Source organism: Schistocerca americana, chromosome 8 (assembly GCF_021461395.2).
Source record: "Schistocerca americana isolate TAMUIC-IGC-003095 chromosome 8, iqSchAmer2.1, whole genome shotgun sequence".
NCBI lineage: Eukaryota > Metazoa > Arthropoda > Insecta > Orthoptera > Acrididae > Schistocerca > Schistocerca americana.
The window spans coordinates 21,114,094-21,130,233 of NC_060126.1; the positions used below are offsets into that span (position 1 = coordinate 21,114,094).

General features: G+C 44.3%; 1 protein-coding gene across 1 annotated transcript in view; it reads right to left on the reverse strand.

The window, feature by feature from the left end:
- Nucleotides 1–16,140, reverse strand: part of LOC124544900 (aminopeptidase N-like) — a 132,837-nt gene that overhangs the window by 100,266 nt on the left and 16,431 nt on the right. The window contains exons 3-4 of the mRNA XM_047123632.1: nucleotides 12,688–12,924; nucleotides 1,793–2,134 (exon numbers count right to left, since the gene is read on the reverse strand). Of these exons, the coding sequence (XP_046979588.1) occupies nucleotides 1,793–2,134; nucleotides 12,688–12,924 (579 nt within the window). The remainder of the gene's footprint in view (nucleotides 1–1,792; nucleotides 2,135–12,687; nucleotides 12,925–16,140) is intronic.

Below are 16,140 nucleotides of genomic sequence, written 5' to 3' on the forward strand. Positions count from 1 at the left end.
TAAGGGACGACTGAAAGCAGTTCTCAAGTCCAGCTGGGCACAGTAATGTGTTGTGTTTTTGGTGTTCACATGTTTTTTCCGCCCCCTGACCCCCCTCTTCTACTTCAGGAGTCACGATGTCATAAAAACTGGGATGCACGAAAAACGAGCTTTTCTTAAAACTGAGTACAAATTACCGAGACTGTACTCTTCCACTGTTTGATAATGAGAGCACTTACGGACTTAAGACAAACTTAAAACATAATTAAGGTTTTATGTCTCAACCGTAAAGGAGTAACACGTTAACTATCTGCCAAGTCGTCACACATATGAAACCGTTTTACACACGGGAGATCGAGTCCTTAAAGCGCCTCGCGAGTGAGGGTTACTGTTGATACACTAACAGCGAGAGGTCCTCAGTGGCGGGAGCGACCATCTAAACAGTGGTGTAGGTTAGGGTACCAGGTACTACACCGTTCAACCGTTCACCAACGTGGGTCATCGTTTGCGAGTAAATGAGCAAAAAAAATTTCGGAATTTTGCGTGATGTAGAGCTTTAAAGTAGTAGAGTGTTACAAGTTGTTTGCTTAGCGTAATGATTATAGCACTCGTATCATGTCCGAGAGCTTGTGGGTCCGAACCTCGTTAGGTGGTTTCAAATTTTATATTTTTAAATCTTTATCGAAATGACTTAAGTAATTATTTCTATTTAGGTAATTGGAATAAACGTATTATTTTATTTCTATTCCCTTGTCACATCTTTTAATCACGATATTAATTTTTTCAGTTGCTCTCATTTTTAATTCCCTGTGGGGATCTTTGTGTATCTGATTTTAATTATTGCCTTGTATTAACATCGATTTAGTTTCTTCCGTTTCATCATCCTATATTTTCGTTCATGTTGCTGCATTCATTACTTATATTTCTCGTTTTGTTTGCATTTCGCTGTACTTATAATCCCTTCATTTATTTAACTCTTCGTGTGCGTTATTTTTTCCGTTGCACATTAAGCATTTGTGTTTTAAATCGTTGTATGACATTACCATCCAAGAATATGTCATTTATAAAGAAAATTACGTTTTCACGCTACTGCATACATAAATAGATTATTTCTTCTGTGTTTCACAGGCAGTAGATTGACGTTTTCAAATGTTTAAATACTGTTTATTTTATTATATTTATTTATTTATTTATCTAAATACTATAATAGATAAATAAAAATATGTACATATTTAACTTGAGATGGGCAGATATTCCCACTGGAGAAAGAATGATGGGAATTAAAAATGAGAGCAACTAAATAAGATAATATGCTGATTAAATGATTTACCAATGAAATAGAAATAAGGAAATACAATTAAACCAATTAACTAAATAATAATAATCATCAAAGTCATTTCGATATCAATTTAAAAATATAGCGCCAGTGCTACAGCCGTTACACTACGCAACGACTCGGTGAAACGCTACTATTTTAAAGCAGCAGAGCATCAAAGAAAATTTCGAATTTTTTTTTTTTCGTCAGTTATTCGCAAACTACGGGCCATTGCCTCAGGGTGTAATACCTGAGCCTAAACCTACACCACCACACAGATGATGTCGAAAAGTCAGTTCCACTGCCAGGGACCTCTTCTCGTAAGTGTCCGATTGCCTCGTATTCGGCAATGTACTCGGACCGAGCATTCGACACAAATGCGGTCAGTGATTAGACTGGATACTGACCAGCCCGACGTGTCTCGAGAAAGCGCGTACCCGCAGCCAGTTCTGGTGGTATAATTAAAATGCACGGGCACGGAGCAGGCAGCCGGCCTACCTGTAGGTGACGAGCCCCCAGTTCTCCATGGCGCCGGCGCTGAAGTCCGGAATGGCGACCTGGTCCAGCTTGGTGTTCATGTGCAGGAAGTAGTCCGGGAAGAGGCGGCCGTACGCGGCCAGCGAGGCGGCGGCCACGTCCAGCGCGAAGCCGCGCTGCGCGGCCAGCTCCGCCCTGGACCACACGCGGATCGGTCCCTCGGTCTCGGTGGCTTTCCTCTCCAGCGCGCCGAACGTCTCCTCGTGGTACACTACGAACGCCACCAGGTACGTCGACATCGGATTCGTCGTCCCAAAGTACACCGGCGTCCGGTTCGCTACCGCAGCTGCTGCCGCAGTTGACCTAGGACACGTTCACAATAGGTGCACTTAGTGCATAATGCATTTATTCGAATTACGCAGTAATTTGAGAATAAACGTTTCAATATTTTTTTTTTATTTTACCCCTTTACTTTTGTTTCACAGTCCTACATTTTCGTTCTTCAGCCGAGAGTGTTTACGAAACACTAGCTTTGTAATTGTGACATTGGGTGTCCCTCCTACAGGTCGTCAGGTGTTACTGTAGGAACTTGCAATTTCTTTTCTGTAATGCGTAGTTGACGCCACTTCAAACAAATTGTTATCGTCACGTGTTTCGTGCGACGCGAAATGTCGACTCAATGCGTGGGTTTGTTTCGCGTTTCAAACAAAGTGATTTTAAAATCGGAACAGAACGCTGCCAGATTAGTCCGGTGTGTAGGCTACTGTCGTGACAGGGACAGCACAGCAGCGCCAGCACCGCCCCGCCCCGGCGTGCAGCGCTGCTCAGTCGCTGCTGGGGTAGCCTACCGGCTGTTCCTCATCTTCCATTGTGCCTTTTAATTCGTACCGGCAAAATCAATATCGATTGCACTACACTAATCTGGTAGCACTCTGTCGAGTGGGAACGTGAAATTACACTTTCAAAATCATTTTGTGTGTGTGTGTGTGTGTGAGTGAGTGACGAGAAACAAACGCACGCTTTCCGTCGACTCTTGGCATCGCATGAAAGACGTGATGAGCAGGATGCGATTGGGCTGACTCCAGCTACACGTTGCAAGAAAGAAATTCCAGATACGTGCCAAAACTTGAGAGAAAATGCGCTTGACAAAAACCCTGCATCTCTCTCTCTCTCTCTCTCTCTCTCTCTCTCTCTCTCACACACACACACACACACACACACACACACACAGAAACACATACACCCACCTACACACATAAGTGTTGACCACTCAGCCGAGATCTTAAAATCTGTGATCTATAAAGCATGTAGCTTAAAACATTATCGAGGTGTTTGAACTGTAGATAGCGTTAAATAGAAACAGATCGAGCCCGAATTGCGGATAAGGAAAATATATTCGACTATATGGGAAATTTTTATAATAACTTGTACAGCAAAATCGATGATGATATTTTAGTCCCACGCGAATTCGATGCTCCTGTTTCCCGAATTGCAGGAATATTCCCCTAAAGAGTCAAAAATGCTCTAGACGAGCTCGATAAAAGGAACTACTCCTGTCAGTGTCGAACTCGGCGTCGATATTTTGAAACTGACAGATGAGAAATCTATAAATCATTTAGCTTCAACATTTTCCAGCTATTTACACAGCGAAACATTACCGTGTATCTGGAATGAAGCCAAATCAGTCCTGTTACTTACACAATGACTGCCGGAATGAGCACTACACTCGACCGGGCTCGACCAGGCTGGAATCTGGGTTTTGCACAGGATTTAGTACACTCGACCTTATCCTCACACCGAGCGATGTGGCGCAGTGGTTAACACACTGGACTCGCATTCGGGAGGACGATAGTTCAAACCGCCGTACGGCCGTCCACACTTAGGATTTTCGCGCTTACCCTAAATCATTCCAGGCGAAAAATACTGGGACGGCTCCTTTGACAGGGCACGGCCGATTTCCTCCCCCATCCTTGCCACCATCCGAGCATGTGCTCCGCCTCTAATGACCTCGATGTCGACGGGACGTTAAACACAATCTTCATTCCTACCACATCCTCACTGCGCATGAAACAATAATAGTAAAAGATGTAAGTAGGCTGTTTAGGTTTTTTTATTGGCAACGTTACGTAGCGCTCAATATGAAAATCACTGGCTGTGCTGTGTGCAGTCTGTGGCTGCTTTGCATTGTTGTAATACTCGCCATTGTAGTGTTAGGCAGCTGGCTGTGAACAGCGCGTAGCGTTGCGCAGTTGGAGGTGAGCCGCCAGCAGTGGTGGATGTGGGGAGAGAGATGGCGGAGTTTTGTAATTTGTCATGAACTGCTATATATATTATGACTTTTGATGATACTAAGGTAAATACATTGTTTGTTCTCTATTAATATCTTTCATTTGCTAACTATCCCTATCAGTAGTTAGTGCCTTCCGTAGTTTGAATCTTTTATTTAGCTGGCAATAGTGGCGCTCGCTGTACTGCAGTAGTTCGAGTAACAAAGATTTTTGGAGAGGTAAGTGATTTGTGAAAGGTATAGGTTAATGTTAGTCAGGGCCATTCTTTTGTAGAGATTTTTGAAAGTCAGATTGCGTTGCGCTAAAAAATATTGTGTGTCAGTTTCAGCACAGTCTTGTATAACTGTTCAAAGGGGACGTTTCTTCAAAGAAATGCGTAACATCTACCTCTTTGCCTTGTGGTAATAGGTTTTGGCAAGTCATTCGATTCGATCAGTCACTCAGCTGCGTTTAAGGTTCTAACTCAACGGGAAAGAGAACACGACCGTATCAAAATCTTGTACAACGAATACAACATATGCATAGCACTTATGAGAGTTATTTAACAAATCAAAGCATTTTCTTTGTGAATGTTCTCCTAGTAAGCCGTGTCCTCCAGGTAGCCCCACAACCAGAAATCACAGGGGGTGGGAGCAGGCGATCGTGCCGGCCAAGCATTTGGAAATGATCAGTTGATAATTCGATCGTTTCCACGTGCGTTTCGGAGAAGCAGGTGAACTTCAAGTGCGACGTGTGTTGGGGCCCCATATTGCACGAAAATTATCGTGTTCAATGCGTCTCTCTACTGCAGGGCGGGCATAAGACGCTGGCGAAGCACATCGCAGTAACGTCGGCCAGGCTGCACATCTTTGATCCTCGAGCGCTAACCTGTTCAAAAAAGAATCGGCCAGTGACGAATGTAGCCGTGAAGCCACACCATACAGTGACACGTTCACCGCCCAGAGGAACATGGTGCACAGTGACTGGAGGAGAAGAACCACACACCCATCAGTTCTGTGTGTTCTTCTCACTCGTCAGAGGAAAATGAGCATCGTCTGTCCAGGGCCAGCCTTCAACAACTTCAATCCTTGCGAGAAAGTAGAGAGCGGAGTCGACACGTCGCTGTGCGTCGTGTGGTGCAAGCTGCCGTACGTTATGGATCTTGTACTGATTCCATTTGAGAATGGTTCGAAGCACCTTCCGTACAGTGTACCACGGTGTGTTCAACTGTCGTGACACAGCACGCGCACTGCCTGGCGATCGCGAACTGCGCGCAGCGTTATCTGCCGTGGCAACAGCGATTTCATCGACCACCTGTGGTGTGTCGGCGTCTTCCCGGACCGACGCCCAGTTCTCCAATTGATTCGAATTTCTTCATCGTGCTCTGGGTAGCGGGCGGAGAAAGAGGACCCTGTCGTAATTCTTTCAGCCGGCGATATTCTCGAAGAGGAGCTGCAGCGTTACTGTTGTGTTGATGATAGAGCTTCGCCAATAACGCCCTGCTCCTTTTGTCCAGGCTCATGTTGACACGTCAACAAGTGCACTGCGACAGGTCAGGTGTGTGAGACTATGAATCACGAGGTCTGATCACGGCACCTGGTGGTCGTAGCTGGAACTGGACGGTTGTGCAGCGGCGCATGCATATCGTGCATCCCGTACTCTGGACATTAATGCTACCAAGTTTGGTACTCGTACGATGATCAGCATCGGTTTTATAATGTGTTATATAGGGAAAGTTTAATTATAACCACCCCGCATTACGTGGCGGTTTACTTATCCAGAAATCGCATTTCAGTGGTGTGCGGTCATGAGAAGAGCGTGTTATACCTCTCGCAAGAAGGAAAGAAGCAAAAGCTTCTTATACTATTGTTACAGTGATCTTCTGTCTTCAGATGTCACCTAGGAGTTTGTCTCTTCTTGTCTGGATGTGCCTTCGCAGAGATATGGTTTCCTGTACTCTTCTCAGCACCTCCCAATTGCTAACTTTATCTCTGCAGCTGATGTTCAACATCCTTCTGTCGCACTAAATCTGCAGGGATTCCAGGCGTGTTACCTCTTGTTTTCCTATTGTTTGAGTATGGCCAATTGCTTTCATGATCTCTTTCCTTATTTCCAGGCGTGGCGATATCGGTCACGGCTTCCCTCGCCACTGCCGCAGAAACTGGTGCATCCGACGACGACACGACACGCGGGAGTGTCGCCCTGCTGTCTTTTCAGACCAATCCGGGTGTGGAGCTCTGACGAGAGAGTTCATGCTGGCAAATTCCGTAGGTCGCTAACTTTGTGGCAGACTTTCCCAGATAACGGTGCTAGTTATCGAACTGCTTCTGCCACTCTGGGATTTGCTTTGGATAGTATCAGCCTAACAGATTAATGAAGACGGCGAGCGAGCTGACCGGCCTACGTACGGTCTTTAGGCTGTTTTTCACATCTGTGGTCACGCGCCGACCGTATTAGGTCAGAAACGTACAGTTCAGGAAGTAGATTCCAGCAGTGCCAGGCGCAGGCGAGGGCGCACGTTACGCCTTAGAAAATACGACACAGCTGTCACGACGTCACGAGGCGAGCCGGCCCGGTGAGACGTCGAAACAGTTGAGACGCCGGCACCCAAGTGGAAGTAGGTAGAAGCCTTTCCACAGCGGCTGCTGCGGAAATGCTTATCGTAAGCGTCACGAGGCAGCAGAGCCCACGCAAGTAACCTACAAACGGGTAGCCATTTTGTACTAAAGTCCCTTGTTAGCGTCACAGGTGTAGAACCGCGGGCCTGTGACACTCGGGCGCCATCCGGGATGCTGTATGTGGAGCACAGTTGGAGCCTGCGACAGGGCGGTCCGCAGCTCGCCAGCAGCCGTCGCGCGCTGGCGGCTCGCCACTCGGCCCACGGCGCGCTCTGTCGGAGGGAAGGGATGGGGAGGGAAGGGGCGGGGAGGGGAGGGGAGCCGCCGCGCGCCCCAGCCGCGGAGGTATCTGGGAGCTGTCACTGTCTCGTCTGCGCCCTCTCCACTGCAGACCACGTCGAGGTGAGTAGTGCGCTGCTACACGAGTTCCAGCTCGGTGCCACAATTCACAAACATTTCGAAAACGTTCTCCCACTCAACACTAAACACAAGCAGCTGGGGTACACAACTTCCACCCCGGGGGAGAAATAGAGGACGGGGTGGTCACAGAAAGGACTTCCGAGAACTGACGTTGCCGAATCCAGGTTAATGTGATATTCCCACGAAGATGTGCGATAACGTGACGAAGGAGAAGAACATTATCGTACGTGTGATGCGCGTCGTGTGACGCTGTGTGGTGCCGTCGGCTACGCGACACGGTCACCTCTCGTTCGCACAGCCGGTAATTTGGAAAGCGGCCGTTACATTTCTCACCTGTTATGGCCGGCGGCTTGCCCCTGCCTTCGAGACTGCCACGGCTGAAATGGAGAGCGGTGAGATTTCGGGGGAAAATTCGAGTATATTTCGAAAGGATAGGCGAATGGGAAATTGATGTGGTGTACTTGTCGCATTACATCCAAAACTCAAATCCGCCGATATTGAAATTGAAGCTGCGTGTAAGATTGTTTGGGCGAGACTCGGTATCGGGGGTTGGCACAGAACGATAATTAGATCCTTCTGTCGCCCACCAGACTCGTCCCCATATGTAACTGAAAACTTTACTCCTCAGCCCACTTGTACGGAAGTTCGCCAGTCTTACTGTAATCGTCGCTGGAGACTTTACCAGCCAACAGTCAATTGGGAAAATTACAGTTTTCTTAGTGGTGGACGTGATAAGTCATCCTGTGAAACTTTACTAAATGCCCTCTCTGAAAACTACATAGAACAGATAGTTAGAAGCCCTACTAAAAACAGAAATATATTGGATCTAATAGTAAGAAACATAAATGACCTTTTTGAGGATGTGCATCGAAACTGGTATCAGTGACCGTGACACGGTAGTGGCTACAATGATTACCAAAGTGTTGTGAATTGGCAGGAGCCAATTCACGGGGTTTGGAGGAAGCCGAAAGGCACGCGTTTAAGCTCACGCAGGCTGGCGTGAGGTCTGGAACATTACAAGGAAATGAGAACTTAGAAAAACGGACGCAGTTGCTGTAATACTTAACTTTAATCCATAATTGGTGAACATCGCTCTTGATGATACAGAATTATAATCTCAATATAAACTGATAATGGCGCCTTGCTAGGTCGTAGCAAATGACGTAGCTGAAGGCTATGCTAACTATCGTCTCGGCAAATGAGAGCGTATTTCTCAGTGTAGCATCGCTAGCAAAGTCGGCTGTACAACTGGGGCGAGTCCCAGGAAGTCTCTCTAGACCTGCCGTGTGGCGGCGCTCGGTCTGCAATCACTGACAGTGGCGACACGCAGGTCCGACGTATACTAATGGACGCGGCCGATTTAAAGGCTACCACCAAGCAAGTGTGGTGTCTGGCGGTGACACCACACAAAGTACAAAGGGCAACTAAAACAAGCTGAAAGATGTATATGTTAGGTAAACTAGACAAAAAATCAACAGTGCCGCATCTCAATGAGGAACTCGATACTTACAGCTCAGGTCAGGACTATATAGAGAAACTCTGGCTCAAGTTTAAAAGAATAGTTGACCACGCACTGGATACGTGATAGATATGCACCCAATAGAACAGTTCATAATGGGAGGGAACCTCTATGGTATACACTCGCCATACAGAAACTTCTAAAGGAACAGACATTACTGCATAATAGGTGTAAAACAAAGCGTTGGGCAATAGACAGATGCTGAATGAAACACCTTTGCTGGCAAGAGAGCAATGCGTGATGTCGTCAATGACTAATGTAGCAGAATATTGTCAAATCACATTTCGCAAAATCCAAAGAAATTCGTCTCGCATGCAAAAGGCTGTCAGTGGCACCAAAGTTAGTGTCCAGTCCCTACCGAATGAGACAGGAACTAAAATAGAGGGTAGCACGGCAAAAGCTGAAATGCTTAACTCCGTTTTCAAATGTTCATTTACAAAGGAAAACTCAGGAGAATTACCCTAACTTACTCCTCAAAACACTGAAAAGATGAGTGAAATGAGTTTTAGTGTCAGTAGAGTTGAGAAACAGCTGAAATCGTTAAAATTGAACAATGCTTCAGGCCCCTATGGAAGCACTGTCTGATTCTACACTGAATTTGCGACTGACTTATCCCCTCCTCCGACTGTAATCGAACAAAAAACCGTGGCCAGTTCTTGGAAAAAGCCAGAAGTCACACCCAACTACAAGGACGGTAGTAAAAGTGATCCACATAATTACCATCCAATATCCTTGACATCGATTTGTTGTAGAATATTACAAGCTCACACGTAATGAGGTATCTTGAACAGAATGACCTCAATGGCAACCAGCATGGATTTCTAAAACTTCGGTCATGTGGGATCAAGGCAAGCAGGTAAATCCAGTGTTTTTGGTTTCCGAAAAGCATTTGACTCAGTACCGCACCTACTCATGTTGTCACAAGGACGATCATATGGGATATCACGCGAAATTGGTAACGGGACTGAGAACTTTTTGGTAGGAAGAATACAGTATGTTGTCTTGAATGGAGTCATCGTCAGATGTAGATGCGTCTTCAAGTGTGCCGCAGGGAAGTGTGTAGGGACTCCTGCTGTTCATATTGTATATTAATGAACTTGCAGACAATATTAATAGTAAAATCAAGCTTTCAGCAGACGATGCAGTTATCCTTTATGAAGCAGTATCTGAAAGATGCTGCATTAATATCATCTGATCTTGATAATATTTCAACATGGTGCAGAGATGGGCAACTTGCTCTAAATGTTCAGAAACGTAAAATATAGCACTTGAGAAAACAGGAAAACGTAGTATCCTCACACTGTAATATCAATGAGTCACTGTTGGAACCGGTCAACTCATACGGATACCTGGGCGTAACGCTTTGTGGGGATATGAAATGGAATGATTTCATAGGTTCATTTGTGGGTAAAGCTGGTGGTAGACTTAAGATAAATTGCTTACAAATCACTTGTGTGACCAGTTCTAGCATATTGCTCAAGCGTGTGGGACCCATACCAGCTAGGACTAACACGGATATTGCATGTATACAGAAAAGGGCAGGACGAATGATCACAGGTTCGTTTAATCTGTGAGAGAGTGTCACAGAGATAATAAAGGAACTAAACTGGAAGACACTTGAAGATAGACGTAAACTGTCGTGAGAAAGTCTATTAACAAAGTTTCCAGAGCTGGCTTTAAACGATTGCTCTAGGGACATACTACAACTCCCTACGTATCGCTTACACAGGGATCATGAGGATAAGACTACAATAATTACTGTACGCACAGAGGCATTCAAATAATCATGTGAATGGGACAGGAAGAAACCGTAACAACTGGTACAACGGGACGTACCCTCTGTCACGGACCTCAAGGTAGTTTGCAGACTATAGATGTAGATGCAGACGGCATCTTTCAACAAGATGACAGAAGGCCACGAGTCTCCCTTACTGTCCTTACCTGCCTCGATGCGCACATTTTTCGAGTGTTGCCCTGGCCGCCACAGTCTCATCCATTGGGAACGACAACCAGTATGACGCTATATACCGGGTGATCAAAAAGTCAGTATAAATTTGAAAACTTAATAAACCACGGAATAATAGAGAGGTAAAAATTGACACACATGTTTGGAACGAGATGAGGTTTTATTAGAAAAAAAAAAGTTCGCAAAATGTTCGACATATGGCGCTGGACAGCAAAACGTCAGTGACTGCGCATGACAATCGTGTAGAAAAGGAGCTGTAATGAGATAGAGAATCAGATGCGCCAGCAGTCGCAGCATGTTGACGTTACCTGAAAAGGCGCTTTTAGTGAAGCTGTATTATCACAATCAGAATCTCTTGCGCGCGTCGTTTAGTGATGATGGTGTGCTCAGCTGCCACTTTCGTCATGCTTGGCCTCACAGGTCCCCAGACCTCAGTCCGTGCGATCATTGGCTTTGGGGTTACCTGAAGTCGCGAGTGAGTCGTGATCGACCGACATCTCTAGGGATGCTGAAAGACAACATCCGACGCCAATTTCTCACCATAACTCCGGACATGCTTTACAGTGCTGTTCACAACATTATTCCTCGATTGCAGCTATTGTTGCGGAATGATGGCGAACATATTGAGCATTTCCTCTAAAGAACATCTTTGCTTTGTCTTGCTATTCTGATCAGATGAAGCGCCATCTGTCGGATATTTTTTGAACTTTTGTATTTTTTTGGTTCTAATAAAACCCAATGTCATTCCAAGCATGTGTGTTAATTTGTACCTCTCTATCTACATTATTCCGTGATGTACTCAGATTTCAAATTTATACTGACTTTTTGATCACCCGCTATATTAGAGAAACAATTTGTCTAATAGTTGAAATGCCCTGCCGTCATAGTTAAAACTGACGGCACGAAAAAAGACAAAACTGCCCATTTTCACAGCACAGCACAGCACAGCACAGCATTTTCTCTTTGACAGTCAGTTTTCGCCGAAAATGTGCACATTGTTGCTTAAAATAAGTAAATAGCGTATGTCTGTCTCTGTGTTTACTAGAATGTTGTGTAAAAATTTGAAGTAAATTGGTCAAGAATTTTTCGAGATTTTTGGATACAACGATAAACAATATTATTATTATTCACGTATGGGTACAGTAGGACCACGCGACGTACAATAAATCAATGTCGCTTTTGATGGTTGGCCTTCCTTTGTGTCCAAATATGTTTCATCGATTCAGAATGTTATGTCTTTCTTTCATCAGACCATGGTGTTGCAGGCCGTTTTCTAATTTGCCTATGGCCAACTTTCTAATCAAGTATCTCTTGTCTGAATGTCTTTCTATCTGTAACGTCTGCCTGAGTTATACCGGCTGCTTTGAGATCCTCCTTAATTGCAGTGATCGATTTAATTGACTCCCTTTTGGCCTAACTTATGTTTTCGTAGAATTATACTACTCTAGTGGGTGCCATTCTTTTTAATGTGCCCATAAAATTTAAGTTTTCGTTTCCTCATGTCACCATTCTTCTATTTCCTTATTACGAATTTCTTCGGTATCTCTCTTTCTACTTAAAATTAAAATTTCTTCTCCACCAGGAAAATCAGGTTTGATTACAGTGCTGTAATACCTAAGTTTACTGAATTTAGAAAATGATTTTTTTGTTGTGGATGTTTTGTGTTAATCTGAATGCAGCTGCTGTTTTTTGACAGCTTTTTCCGAACCGTTTTCTTGTATGATTCCCCCCGTCCGTCCGTCCCCCGCCCTCCCCCCCCCCCCCCCCCCCTCCGCCAAATATTGAGAAAGCGTTTTTATTTTTCCATATTTCGTGATCAAAAACTTTGTCACTTGTTTGTTGTACGTCATATATTCCGGTTTTTCGAATAACGTTTCTAGTCCTACATTTTCCGCAACTTGTAAAAGAATTTGAATTTGTTTTTGAGCTGTGGTAATATTCCTAGTTGAAATTGGTAGGTTATCTGCAGATCTGCTTGTATAATAGTGTATGTATACACACAATAAGTAAAATTTCGTCGTTTCCTATCGTTCTTGGTGCCTCAGTTGTAGAGGCCAGCAGGCTATGTTATTTGTGTTGAGGCTATTGCCTCCTGGGACGTTCGTGGTTTTCGATGCTAAACGTACCTTGGTGCAGGCCAGCTGCGCAGTGGAGGCGAATTATCCACAGTCGTTTGCGGCGTCGGCGTCGTCGTGGTTGTTGTTGTTGTTGTAGGAGCCGGAATGGGGTCCATGTTGAAGAGCGCACTGTAGTTGTGAGGAGGGTAAATGACCATACTGAATGTGGCCTTGAGCGCCGGCTCGTCGAAGCACGGGAAGGCTTTGCGCGCGCTGGTCGCTTCGAACTGCGTCGCAGCCAGGTACCTGCACAGAGGAGAGACAGCCCCAGTCGACCTGTCCACGCGTAGCACGTTTGCTTAGCACGCCCCATCGCATCGAGCAGTAAGGCAACGCCTGTGCAGCTCACACTAGCCAGCTATTCCCACTCGTCTCCCTGATAGCAGCCGTGGGAACTGACACGAAAATGACTCGCCAATCCATGCAGCAGACCCCATATTCCTTTCGTCGCGTTGCGCTGTTTTTGTGTTATAACTTGTTTATTCTATTACAAGGCAGCGGCACAGTGGAGATTTATGAAGAACACATCACCCTTTGTTCAGTTTCTTATAATTAAATGTCTATCAATCGAAGACGTGAAGTCTGCGATCGGATTGTCGCACCTTGTTTTTAAAGATGCATCTTGACCACACAGATATTACAATCCACTATTACTAGTTTCTGCTACTGCCATCTTCAAATCTGTTGCAAATAAAATATAACAGTGATGTAACCGAAAAAGTTAATTTAGCTGAAGCAAAATCTATAACAGACCTGGTGACACATAAAAAATAAGAAAAAAATATATCATTAACAGCCACGGGCAGCAGCCATACAAACCATAAAATATCCTAATGTAGGAGTCAAAGTCATTGACTACAGACATAGGTAAATAGTAAGTGCGTGTGATGGCACGGATGAGTGTGGTATTTATACAAATGACAGGCGAGCGGCGGGCACTATAGTTACGGCACGCTACTGACTAGTATCGCAAATTTAGTAGTTAAAATGCAGTATGCGTAGTCATTAATTAAAGTTACTTCACACGAGTGTCTGACAATAAAACGTGGACATACTTAAAATTCACACAAGAAGTATAAAGAGTAATAACGGGAAGCTCCTTGCCTGGCAAACTGAACGACACACAATTTTGCAAAAAGCGGAATAAAAGTTTTAAATAACAGAGAAACCTTTAGGCACGACAAAACAGTTAAACGATGACCATAGGTGTAATGTAATTAACAAAACAGTGACTGTTATTTTAGACCGGAGTCGGATCTCAGTGGCGCCGCATCGTGGCTGCCCTATGTGTTTTCAAAGGTGTTAGTAACGAACAGGAAAAGATCGTAATGAGACACACGAAGAAAACCTCCAATTGACATAAGAAACATAATGTGAGACAGCAGGAAATCAAACATTAATTTGCGGATGTTGTTGTTGTTGTGGTCTTCAGTCCTGAGACTGGTTTGATGCAGCTCTCCATGCTACTCTATCCTGTGCAAGCTTCTTCATCTCCCAGTACCTACTGCAACCTACATCCTTCTGAATCTGCTTAGTGTATTCATGTCTTGGTCTCCCTCTACGATTGTTACCCTCCACACTGCCCTCCAATGCTAATTTTGTGATCCCTTGATGCCTCAAAACATGTCCTACCAACCGATCCCTTCTTCTAGTCAAGTTGTGCCACAAACTTCTCTTCTCCCCAATCCTATTCAATACCTCCTCATTAGTTACGTGATCTACCCGCCTTATCTTCAGCATTCTTCTGTAGCACCACATTTCGAAAGCTTCTATTCTCTTCTTGTCCAAACTGGTTATCGTCCATGTTTCACTTCCATACATGGCTACACTCCATACAAATACTTTTAGAAACGCCTTCCTGACACTTAAATCTATACTCGATGTTAACAAATTTCTCTTCTTCAGAAACGATTTCCTTGCCATTGCCAGTCTACATTTTATATCCTCTCTACTTCGACCATCATCAGTTATTTTACTCCCTAAATAGCAAAACTCCTTTACTACTTTAAGTGTCTCATTTCCTAATCTAATCCCCTCAGCATCACCCGATTTAATTTGACTACATTCCATTATCCTCGTTTTGCTTTTGTTGATGTTCATCTTATATCCTCCTTTCAAGACACTGTCCATTCCGTTCAACTGCTCTTCCAAGTCCTTTGCTGTCTCTGACAGAATTACAATGTCATCGGCGAACCTCAAAGTTTTTACATCTTCTCCATGAATTTTAATACCTACTCCGAATTTTTCTTTTGTTTCCTTTACTGCTTGCTCAATATACACATTGAATAACATCGGGGAGAGACTACAACCCTGTCTCACTCCTTTCCCAACCACTGCTTCCCTTTCATGCCCCTCGACTCTTATAACTGCCATCTGGTTTCTGTACAAATTATAAATAGCCTTTCGCTCCCTGTATTTTACCCCTGTCAACTTCAGAATTTGAAAGAGAGTATTCCAGTTAACGTTGTCAAAAGCTTTCTCTAAGTCTACAAATGCTAGAAACGTAGGTTTGCCTTTTCTTAATCTTTCTTCTAAGATAAGTCGTAGGGTTAGTATTGCCTCATGTGTTCCAACATTTCTACGGAATCCAAACTGTTCTTCCCCGAGGTCCGCTTCTACCAGTTTTTCCATTCGTCTGTAAAGAATTCGCGTTAGTATTTTGCAGCTGTGACTTATTAAACTGATAGTTCGGTATTTTCACATCTGTCAACACCTGCTTTCTTTGGGATTGGAATTATTATATTCTTCTTGAAGTCTGTGGGCATTTCGCCTGTCTCATACATCTTGCTCACCAGATGGTAGAGTTTTGTCATGACGCTCTCCCAAGGCCATCAGTAGTTCTAATGGAATGTTGTCTACTCCCGGTGCCTTGTTTCGACTCAGGTCTTTCAGTGCTCTGTCAAACTCTTCACGCAGTATCTTATCTCCCATTTCATCTTCATCTACATCCTCTTCCATTTCCATAATATTGTCTTCAAGTACATCGCCCTTGTATAAACCCTCTATATACTCCTTCCACCTTTCTGCCTTCCCTTCTTTGCTTAGAACTGGGTTGCCATCTCAGCTCTTGACATTCATACAAGTGGCTCTCTTCTCTCCAAAGGTAGGCAATATCTATCTTACCCCTAGTGAGACAAGCCTCTACATCCTTACATTTGTCCTCTAGCCATCCCTGCTTAGCCATTTTGCACTTCCTGTCGATCTCATTTTTGAGACGTTTGTATTCCTTTTTGCCTGCTTCATTTACTGAATTTTTATATTTTCTCCTTTCATCAATTAAATTCAATATTTCTTCTGTTACCCAAGGATTTCAATTAGCCCTCGTCTTTTTACCTACTTGATCCTCGGCTGCCTTCACTACTTCATCCCTCAGAGCTACCCATTCTTCTTCTACTGTATTTCTTTCCCCCATTCCTGTCAATTGTTCCCTTATGCTCTCCCTGAAACTCTCTACAAGCTCTG